At 36.3% G+C, this 12,221-nt stretch overlaps 1 protein-coding gene across 1 annotated transcript; it reads left to right on the top strand.

Moving 5' to 3' along the window:
• Positions 1 to 5,046: 5,046 nt before the first annotated feature.
• LOC104982903 (olfactory receptor 2T3-like) lies at positions 5,047 to 6,018 on the top strand. The gene has a single exon (XM_010832336.1). The coding sequence runs from the start codon at positions 5,047 to 5,049 to the stop codon at positions 6,016 to 6,018; it is 972 nt and encodes a 323-aa protein (XP_010830638.1).
• Positions 6,019 to 12,221: the final 6,203 nt, after the last annotated feature.

The raw sequence follows: 12,221 nt of genomic DNA, 5'->3' as shown, positions 1-12,221 counted from the left end.
GTACTAATTTCCTCTCTCCTTTTCTCTCTTTCATTTATTTATTCATTCAACAGATATTAATAAGTATGTATTACATGTCAGTCATAGTGCTGTGCTAGGGGAAAACAATAAAATAAACCCATTTGCCTATTAAGTATAAAACAACATAATATCATTATATTAGAAGCTGATATGTGTAATGAAAGCAGAAAAAAGAAAAGGAGGTGGTGAGGATTAAGGGGAGACAGTATTGCACTTATAAGTAGAGGGGTGGGTCAATCATAATGGACAATGTTGTGCTGCAGTAAAACAACTTCAATTTATCATTGACTTTCAACAAACAAGTGTCTATGAGGTACCCACACTGTGAGTGTGTTCAGTGGGACTGGGGCTCCACTCACCAAAAATCTCTCAGGGACTCAGGATGACAGAGCTTTTCACTGACTATTTTGACACTTTATTTTATTGAATCCTTTTATATTTGTGGTTATAGAAGAACCTTTATTGTTTTTTAGTCGCTAAGTCATGTCTGACTCTTTTGTGACCCCATGAACTGTAGCCCACCAGGCTCCTCTGTCCATGGGATTTCCCAGCAAGCATACTGAAGTGGATTGCCATTTCCTTTTCCAGGAGGTCTTCCTGACTCAAGAATCCATCCCACAACTCCTCTCTTGGCAGTCTGATTCCTTACCACTGAGCCACCTGGGGAAGTCTCAGAAGAACCTTACAAAGCCCTTAATTGAGGTAAAATATGCACAAAACATTCATATATACAGCTTATTAATGATGTCATATATACAGCTCATTAATAAATTAATTAAAATTTATTGAGAGAGAATTTCACAACTTGATGTAGTCAAATATATTAACTCTCTACCTGTGATTTTTAAAGATTTATTTTAGGACGTCCATGGTGGACCAGTGGTAAAGAATCCTCCTGCCAATGCAGGGGACTTGGATTCTATTCCTGGCCAAGGAAGATTCCACATGCTTCAGGGCAGTGAAGCTCATGTGCCATAACTACTGAAGCCTGTGCTCAATAAACATGGAAGCCACCACAATAAGAAGACCTCGTAGTGCAATTAAAAAGTAGCCCCTGCTCACTGCAACTAGAGAAATTTTGCACACAGCAATGAAGACCCAATGTTGCCAAAAATAAATAAAATTTTTAAAAAGATTTGTTTTACATTTTATTTATTTATTTTATTTTTTAACTTTACAATATTGTATTGGTTTTGCCATATATCAACATGAATCTGCCACAGGTATACACATTTTAAACTTTCTTATCTACAGAATCCAGATACCTTTTACATTTTTTAACTTCAATTATAAACACATAATTTTTTTTTTAAGAAGTAAAATGAGTTTATTTAGTAAGATTGTTTTTCACAAACTCATATTAGACAATGGATACTTGGCCACCCTCTGTGGACTTATAAATTACAGGTTTTTGTTTTGTTTTGTTTCTTTTTTTTTAAATTTTATTTTATTTTTAAACTTAACATAATTGTATTAGTTTTGCCAAATATCAAAATGAATCCACCACAGGCATACACGTGTTCCCCATCCTGAACCCTCCTCCCTCCTCCCTCCCCATACCATCCCTCTGGGTGTGGCATTTTTGCTGAAATTTAAAAATAAGTAACTAAACTACAGGAATAAGTGATATAAAGCCCATGAGCATAGTATAAACGATGCACTGTGATATCTCAAATGTATGAGAGTTCTCAGTGATTGAGGATAGAGAATGCAGAAGTTTTCATTTTAGCTGAACATGTAGGAACTCTTATAATTTAGACAGAAACCAAGGGATTAAGTTCACAAAAAGGAAGGATCCAAGAAGGGTTCAATTTGAAGGTACCAGAGACCTAAGGGTAACAAAGTTGGAGGGCAGGATGGGCTCTTATAAAGAGCTGATTCTTATTCCTGGTGTTTGGACCTACTTGTCCAGAGGATCAGACAGGGGCCTGAAATGAATTATTCAGTCTTTGTACCCATGATGTGCTGAGAAAGGTTCAGCACAGTGCCCAGAACCAAGTCAGCACTGGTAAATATTAATTATTTTTTCATGGCTTTTTCCATTTCTGAATTATGTATTCTAAGTTTGATGCAGCAGACCTTCAAGGGAAATCTTTGAGCCTTTGAGGTTAGGAATAAGGGGAAGGAGGATCACTCTGTCATGGAGAAAGCTTAGACCACATTTGCACATTAGAACTATAGATGTCTTGAGGTTCACAGAAGCATAGGAGGTACATAAATGTTGCCTCTTTTGTTTTCAGATTCTGAGAAACTGACACCCAGAGATTTTAGTGGCATGACTAAGATTATACAGTTAGAAGTAAAGGTAATACTTAAACAACAATTCTGCAAGTTTAAGCCCCCAGTTTTTTCTATTATAAAATCCCTTTTGCTGCCATCTGGCTTCCTCTATGCTATTCCAATTGCATGAAAATAAGAAACTGAGCGGAATCAGAAAGCTGAGTTGCTGATAACATTTTAAACTCAGATTTCTTTGAGTTTGGGAATCATATTAATGAACTTAGATACACAATTAGAAAACACAATTTGAATAAATGTTTCATATAAAGCTATAATGGGCTTTTAAATCTGGAGAAGAGATATGAACTGAAGATACAACACCTGCATCTTCAGGTATTAGTATATTTGTTATACTGTGGAGCATCTGAAGCAATCACTGGATGGCACAGTGTCACACACACGAAGTATGCAACTACAGAAGACCGCAGAATGTGTGAGGGGAGAAACACAGTTTTAAATCAGTTCTGGGTCAAGTTCTGACTTTGTTGTTTATATTCCCCAAAATACTTCCTTTCTGAAATTAAGATTTATATTTACAAAGAGAGAGAACATTTTAAATAAGCATGAAAAAGGAAAAATGTGATTTTAATCTGAGTAGTATATTTTAAACTTAATGTACCATATCCTTATGGAAAAGGAAGATTGATTTTTGATAGGTGCAGCACCCAAGTGGCAAACACATTCAATTCCCATGTATACCATGAGTGGAAATATACAATATAACTGGTAAAGTAAATGGAAAAACAAAAAACAAAATGGTGGATTATGAGAATGCCTTAAAAAAAGTAGAGTTCCAAGGATGAGCTGATGCCAAGTGTGGGTAATATGAATAAATACGAAACTTCAAAATTCCTCCTTGCTTCTCCAGTCTTGTTAGTTTTTATGCTTGTTTAATGCTACGAAGGGCTGAAGAACAAAATTTTATCCCAATTCCCTAACGTGAAAAACCTGATGATGTAACTTTCCCACTTTTTCTCCTGAATTTAAACATGATTGGCTTGGCTTTGGACTTGTAAAAGCAGCTTCACTGGTGTGACTCAGATTTACTCTCTGAAGGAACAGGAAGGACTTAAAAGGTATATGCACTATATTCTTTGCTTGTCTCATTCCTGGGATGTGGCTTGTTAGCATGTTTCCTCAGAAATTCATAAAGGAGCAAACAGTAAGGAGCAAAGACATCTGATTTCTGTTGCTATCCTTAATGTAATTCTGACTTTAGATTTCCTGAAGTCACACACTTTTATTTATTTATTTATTTTTGCTCTAAGTTCTAAACTCTAAATTTTGCTCTAAGTTCACTACATTACATTTTACTTATCCATGTATTTTAGATATTATGTGAACTTTTCCCTACAAATTTCTCTAAACTGGTGTGCAAATTTCTCTAACCCTGAGACTGATAAAAAGTCTTTCATTGAGCACCTGAACTTTCCATAATCTAGAACTCTATCCCTAACTTAAATAAGTATAGGATAATTAGGTTAAGTATAATTCAGAAAGTTGAAAACTGAAACATTCAGGCAAAGCTGTTGTTGAACAAAACTGATAATTTATAGACAAGAGAATTTTATTAGTTTCCTATGAAAACTAAGATACAGGACTGGAGGGATCAAGATTGGGTTGCAGCTTTGTGTGTGGGTAAACCAGCTACTCCATCCAATCTCATTAACTCCTATCACTCACTCATTCACTGTGCATGAAATATCTAATATTTTAGATACTGTTTTGGGAGAATAAATGGCATGAGAAAAAAATGTTATTAAATTCATTCTAAACTAAAATAATTGCTAGTCAGGACGTATGTTACTTTTAAAAAAAATTCCTGTAAAAATCATTTGTCTAAATGAAACTTAATATATTAAATGCCTTAGATGTTATCTTGGGGCTTTGAAGGGGACCAAGCAGGACATTCCTGGACTCCTGCCCTTTATTGGCTCTGTATCCTGATGGCCCTCTTTGCTCTGTACAAGGTCCGCACACTGAGTACCCTTCTGTCCTGCACCATATCTGTACATCTGGCTCCCATATTGTATAAGACTGATCCCCTCTTGCTTTCTGTCCTGCATGAGGTCTTCACCTAGAGCTGCTCTCCACAGACAGGCTGAGCAGTCTCTGCTCTGATACCCATGGTGGTTCTGCTTTATGGAGCTTCATTGTGCAAGAAACAGTAGAGTAAATTGAAATGTTTAGTGAGGGAAGTGGAATTAATTGAAACATGAGAGAAAAATATTTAATGATATTTCAAATTTCAGTAAACTTTACTTATATTAGTACAATTAACAATATTAACATTGACATTAGCACCAGCTTTGACTTCAGTTTCTGAGTCCTGGATGGTCTACTGTGTCCAAAAGTGGAGTGGAAGCTTTAGTGAATGATTTCACTCTACATTCATATTGTGTTAAAACTTATTGTGTGTTTTCTACTCTAGTTTTCTAATCATTTTATGAGATGAATCCTTTTATATTCTCAATTTGGGGGAAAAGTAAGTAATTTACAGAGTGTAAGCAACTTGTCTGTTGGTATAGTTGTCACCTCCCCAGGTCCGTTTCATAATCTCCTCAAAACTTGTGGCCAAAGTGCAACCTGGCCTTTCAGAAATTTGAACATTTGACTTTACATCAGTACAATCTCATATTAAAAAAAAAATAGTTTTAAGTACTTTTTTGGAAAAATCTTAAAAAGTATGTGCATATGAAATTTTTAAAAGTGATGGCTCTTCCTTCTTCAGTGAGAACTGTAACCATGTACTCAGGGAGTCAAACTTCACAGAATCAAACGTCAAGTGATTTCATCCTTGTGGGGCTCTTTGGTGAAACCAAACATGCCCTCCTCCTCTACACTGCGACCTTCATCTTCTTCCTGATGGCCCTAGCTGGGAACGCCCTCCTCATCACCCTCGTCCACCTGGAGCCCCGCCTGCACACCCCCATGTACTTCTTCATTAGCCAGCTCTCCCTCATGGACCTCATGTACATATCTGTGACTGTGCCCAAGATGCTCCTGGGCCAGGTGACAGGAGATCATACAATCTCTCCCTCAGGTTGTGGGATCCAGATGTTCTTCTATCTGACGCTTGCTGGAGCTGAGACTTTTCTCTTGTCTGCCATGGCCTATGACAGATATGCTGCTATTTGCAGACCTCTCCATTATCCCCTGCTGATGAACCAGAGAGTCTGTGAATGCCTGGTGTCTGGATGCTGGTTCCTAGGAATGGTGGATGGTTTGTTGCTCACACCCATAGCCATGAGCTTCCCCTTTTGTCATTCCAGAAAAATTCTCAGTTTCTTCTGTGAGGCTCCTGCATTGCTGAAGCTCTCCTGCTATGACATCTCCCTCTATAAAATGCTCATGTACCTATGTTGTATTCTCATGCTCCTCATCCCCATTGTGGTTATCTCAAGCTCATATGCCCTCATCCTGCACCTCATCCACAGGATTAATTCAGCCAAGGGCCACAGGAAGGCTTTTGCCACCTGCTCCTCACACATGACTGTAGTGTTACTCTTCTTTGGTGCCACCATCTACACCTACATGCTTCCCGATTCCTACCACACAGCTGAGCAGGACATGATGGTGTCAGCCTTTTATACCATCATCACCCCTGTGCTGAACCCCATCATTTACAGCTTCCACAATAAAGATGTCACAGGTGCTCTGAGGAGCAGGATGCAATTAGGACTGAGCCTAGAGAAAGTTGTAAAGGGGAGAGTCTAGGAATGACCACGACTCTTTCAACTTTTATATTATCCCTCCTTTCCTTTTTTCTGCTTTCATTTGTCTGCTGTTTACAGGGTCCCCCAAACTAAGTCTAGTCATGTCTTTCTTCTTTCCTATGCCTGTGACATTTCTCCTCCATCCTGTTTATTCATCCTAATTTATCACATTAAATGTAACATTCTTATGGTCCTTTTACATATGAGTCCTTTTATCCTTTATGTCAACACTGACATAAAGAAAACTACACATAATGCCCTCTATCTCGTCTCACATCCCAAGTTTATCAATCATTTTAGTATGAGACTTGATTTTGAACAATAGCAGTAAAAGTGAATTACTATGAAGTCTTCAGGAACTTCTGTATTCATGAACAAAATGATACAAGTGTCTAGTGTTTTGGGAATATGTGAAATTAGGAAAAAGTACATTTCCTCTGATTAACGTACAAGAAGGAGACTTGGATTCTCAATTGTTGAGGTACCACCACTTGGAACAGAACCTTTATCTTGCTATCAAATGTTAGACATTGGGTATTCTCATACCCCATACCTGCTGCATGTCAATTCTTTACATGGCATGTCAACTCAATGCTTTTGCTATTCGTTTATGATTATTCCTATAGTGTTACATAAGGAATTTGTCTGAACATGGAAATAACTCCACCAATGAGGGGAAAGAACCTGTATCTAAAAAGTGAGAGCTTTATCTAGAGGTAGGTAAAATTTTAGTTTTAGAAACTGCTGTGATTACATAAATAAAAGAAGCAAAACTGCCCAAACTGACACTAGCAATTAAACAATTTTAATCTTATTATTAACAATATCATTAGATAAGTCTTAGATATTATCTTTCCAATCAGTTTGATTTTTGTTTTAAATGAGTGTTTGATTTATGTATTTGTCATCCAGGAACACAAAGTGCAAAGAAAAACTGAAATATTGATTTTGAATTTACCCACAAATAGGGGGACTGTTGTGATTAGACGTAATCAAGTGAAAAAGAATTAGTCTTGAAGTTAGTTCAGAATCTGCCTCTTTAGTTCTCAAGAGCTATGTGGCATTTGTGAACTTGCCCAAGCCCTAACAGTTGCCTTATAATCACTTTTGAGATGGGGAAAGCAAAATTTGCTATTCAAGTTCCTTGACAAATACAGAGGTAATATGCACAGGCAGTCCCTAACACCTGTTGCAAACTGTGATTTCTATTCCCACCTCTGAATTTTCTACTCTTTTTATTTGCCTTCAAGTGGTGGAGCTGTGAGAGAGTGTGTAGGATCAAGGAGACCTCTAGCTAAATCCTAGCTTGCTACACAGCAGCTTTAATATCAAATTACTCCCCCCCATCCCACTATCTTGATTTCTCTACCACTAATAGAACTAGCAACAGAACATCACCATGGTACTTTGAATATGAACTGAATTTAATTCACTTGTTCAGTCCAGGGCTCACTCCCTTCAAGGGTCTGTTGTCCCCTCTTAGGTATGACTGGATGAACGTGGCTTTACCCCGGGCTCTGACTCTGTATGTCAGAGCCCTGGCCCTGCTTCTTCATGAGCATGAAGGAGCCAGTGTAGATTCTGTCACATGAGAAAAGCTCGTGAGCTGATGTTGAATTAAAGAACAGTATTGCTGGCCTTTTAAAATCTTTCTGTTAGAAAGGTCAATGTAAGTACTTGATTAACCCATAAAACCATCTTGTAAAACATTTATTTTATCTTTTTATCACAAATCTAGTATTTATCCAATGTTCTTTCATTTAATATCAGTGTCATTCTGCTAATTAAACTCTTTGAAAATCTTCCTAAGCTCTTGGTTTATTTAATCATTTATTAAACCTTTATAGATAACTTGCAATGTTACAGATACTCTGAAGTTTGTGAGGGACAAAGCAGTGGCCAGAATGCAAGCCCTTATATCTAGGGGTTTATTTCCTAGTAGAGAAGAGAGCTGTGCAGACTTGGGATCCCAGTCATAAAAACTATGAGAGCCCTACAGCATCTAGTAGGGAACACCAGATTTGAACAGTGATCCCAAAATAAAGATTATATATTTGTAAAGAGACAAAGGAACGCTTCAAAGAGGAAATGCTTGGGGCTGGTGCTGGTGCACTGGGATGACCCAGAGGGATGGTATGGGGAGGGATGAGGGAGGGGGGTTCAGGATGGGGAACATGTGTGCACCCATGGCGGATGCATGTTGATGTATGGCAAAACCAATACAATATTGTAAAGTAAAATAAAAATAATAAAAAAAATTAAAAAAAAGATAAAAAAAAAACCAAAGAGGAAATGCTTGTAAGGAAATATGAGTATAAATGAAGCAGTGGAAATTTCAGAAAGCTGTAAATATCAAATTGAATATGCATGTAAAGTGGCGTGAACATGGAAACTGTAAGAACACGTATTTTACATATTATATGCATATTATTTGAATACCATATACACATAACATATACAAAATTTTTATCATTCAATTTTTGATTACTCTAAATGCAGGGTAAATTATGCACAATAATTATGTTCATATACTATTAATTTATATAAAATTAAATATTTATTAAGTATATTAATAAACATTATGTTTACAATATTTATTCTAAAATTAGAGTAACTGGAGATTGGAGGAGGGCAAGGATAGAGACAGGCATACTTAAGAGAAAGGGGTTGTCCATCCTCAAGGGTGAGGTATGGGGATACCTTACTTACATAAACAACCATCTGAAAGATTTCTGAAAGGTCTTCCTAAAAATTTTCCCCAGCTTTTCTTCTTTTTAACAATTCCATCTAATTGAACTAATTGAACAATATTTGTTATCAAAGAATAAAGCAAACCATCCTAATCTCTAGCCTTCTATATACTTCCAATCTATTGCATAATTTCTATAACAAAATTTTAATGAGAAAAATAGTATTGAAAAGCATGTAAAGACTTTAAGGATGCCTCTTATGGAATGTTTGCAAATGAATCATCCAGGGCCCATCCCCCAAACCTAGAATGAGAATTACTCTGGTGCCTGGAAGCTCTCAACCTATTTATTCAAGACCAGCTCCTGCTTGCCAGGTAGTCATTATTTTGAATTTTATTTAAAAATTATTTTATTGTTTTTATTCACAGATTTATTACCTGTTTTTGTACATCTAACAATGTCACTTGGTTTGGTTTACATATGGATTAATCATGTTGCTTGTATTTTTGCCTTTCTCTTAGAATCTCTTGTTATTATGTTTAAAAAATTAATCCATGTTGTTGAATCATGGATTTATTCATTATCTGTGTTGTATAAAATAGAATTTTCTGACTATACTTTAATCACACACTCTTGTGCTGATGAATACATATATTGTCTTCATTTTTTTAGCAGTTATGAACAATGCTGCTATTTTTGTATATGTGCCCTGGTGGTATGAATTCTTATATCCCATAATCAATAAACAGTTCACAGAATCAGTAAGTATCATGTGACTTTCTGGCTCCCCTAGTGATGTCCTTGTTTACACTGCTGATAATAGTTTATGATTGTTTGTGGTTTCTCTTTTATTTCTTGATCATTTTCAGCAGAAGTTTATCAGTATTGTTTGTCTTTTTGAAGAACTGTCATTTAGTTTATTGATGTGCCTTATTGTATGTTTTGTTTCTTTTACTCTCTTTGGTTTACATTTGCCATTATATGACATATTTTCTTTTTTTAGTTTTTTAAAAAATTTATTTTAGTTGGAGGCTAATTACTTTACAATATTGTGGTGTTTTTTGCCATACAATCACATGAATCAGCCATGGGTGTATATGTGTTCCCCATCCTGACCCTCCCTCCCACATCCCTCCCCATCCCATCCCTCAGGGTCATCCCAGTGCATTAGCCCTGAGCACCCTGTCTCATGCATCGAATGTGGACTGACGATCTATTTCACATATGATAATATACATGTTTGTTAGACTATTTTTTTTTATTCAATGACTTAAACTTCCTTTTAAAAAATATCATGTACAATGCTATATGATATTTTTAAAAGGAAGTTTAAGTCATTGAATAAAAAAAAATAGTCTAACATACATATTTAAGCCTCTAAATTTCCTTTTACTTGGTGCCTTTGAAGTATCCTATAGGGCTGATATGTGAATATTTTATTTGGCCCAAATATTATTTAAAATAATATTTTATCATCTACAAACACGTGAGACATTCTTATTTATGTTTTAATGCATTCTGAATTCAAACTCTGAGTACAGAGATTTAATCTTCTGAAGTGTTTTACACCTTATATTATGGGCCTTGTTTGATCATTTTTTTGTGGAAATTCTATATTTTCTTCTGTCATTGAATGTAATGTTTCTCATGTGTTCATTCGGAATTCTGATGTTCAAATTTTATTAATTTTTATCTATTTCTTCTGTCTATCATAGAGAAGGGAATGTGTTATAATCCCCCTGCTGCTACTTTGTTCTCTCTGTAGTTTTTTGTTTTGTTTGATATATTTTCTTTGTGTTTAGTCACTAAGTTGAGTCTGACTCTGCAACCCCATGAACTGGTGCTAACTGGGCTCCTCTGTCCTTGGGATTTCCCCGGCAAGAATACTTGAGGGGGTTGTCAAAGCCTTCTCCAGTTGATGTGTTTTAGGGATATTTTATTAGGTTTATAAAACATTTTAACAGGCTATCATACATTTTATTATGTTTAAGAGACTTTCTTTGTATTTATTAATGAATTTTCCCTAATTTGTCCAATGAACCAACTTTCTTCTGGTTTACTTTGTGTGAAATACCTTATCTCATTTTTTTTGTTTGTTTTAATTTAATTTTTTAACTTTACAATATTGTATTGGTTTTGCCATATATCAACATCTATCCACCACAGGTATACATGTGTTCCCCATCCTGAACCCTCCTCCCTCCTCCCTCCCCATACCATCCCTCAGGGTCGTCCCAGTGCACCAGCCCCAAGCATCCAGTATTGTGCATCGAACCTGGACTGGTGACTCATTTCATATATGGTATTATACATGTTTCAATGCCATTCTCCCAAATCATCCCACCCTCTCCCTCTCCCACAGAGTTCAAAAGACTGTTCTATACATAAGTGTCTCTTTTGCTGTCTTGTATACAGGGTTATTGTTACCATCTTTCTAAATTCCATATATATATGTTAGTATACTGTATTGGTGTTTTTCCTTCTGGCTTACTTCACTCTGTATAATAGGCTCCAGTTTCATCCACCTCATTAGAACTGATTCAAATGTATTCTTTTTAATGGCTGAGTAATATTCCATTGTGTATATGTACCACAGCTTTCTTTTCCATTCATCGGATGATGGACATCTAGGTTACTTCCGTGTCCTGGCTATTATAAACAGTGCTGCGATGAACATTGGGGTACATGTGTCTCTTTCCCTTCTGGTTTCCTCAGTGTGTATGCCCAGCAGTGGGATTGCTGGGTCATAAGGCAGTTCTGTTTCCAGTTTTTAAAGGAATTTCCACACTGTTCTCCATAGTGGCTGTACTAGTTTGCATTCTCACCAACAGTGTAAGAGGGTTCCCTTTTCTCCACACCCTCTCCGGCATTTATTACTTGTAGACCTTTGGATCACAGCCATTCTGACTGGCATGAAATGGTACCTCATAGTGGTTTTGATTTGCATTTCTCTGATAATGAGTGATGCTGAGCATCTTTTCATGTGTTTGTTAGCCATCTGTATGTCTTCTTTGGAGAAATGTCTGTTTAGTTCTTTGGCCCATTTTTTGATTGGGTCATTTATTTTTCTGGAGTTGAGCTGTAGGAGTTGCTTGTATATGTTTGAGATTAGTTGTTTGTCAGTTGCTTCATTTGCTATTATTTTCTCCCATTCTGAAGGCTGTCTTTTCACCTTGCTTATAATTTCCTTTGTTGTGCAGAAGCTTTTAAGTTTAATTAGGTCCCATTTGTTTATTTTTGCTTTTATTTCCAGTATTCTGGGAGGTGGGTCATAGAGGATCCTGCTGTGATGTATGTTGGAGAGTGTCTTGCCTATGTTCTCCTCTAGGAGTTTTATAGTTTCTGGTCTTGTGTTTAGATCTTTAATCTATTTTGAGTTTATTTTTGTGTATGGTGTTAGAAAGTGTTCTAGTTTCATTCTTTTACAAGTGGTTGACCAGATTTCCAAGCACCACTTGTTAAAGAGATTGTCTTTAATCCATTGTATATTCTTGCCTCCTTTGTCAAAGATAAG

This window comes from Bison bison, unplaced genomic scaffold (genome assembly GCF_000754665.1).
Source record: "Bison bison bison isolate TAMUID 2011002044 unplaced genomic scaffold, Bison_UMD1.0 scf7180017860852, whole genome shotgun sequence".
NCBI classification, from domain to species: domain Eukaryota; kingdom Metazoa; phylum Chordata; class Mammalia; order Artiodactyla; family Bovidae; genus Bison; species Bison bison.
Note: the sequence above shows the minus strand (reverse complement) of the source record. Positions and strands in the feature narration are given on the sequence as shown.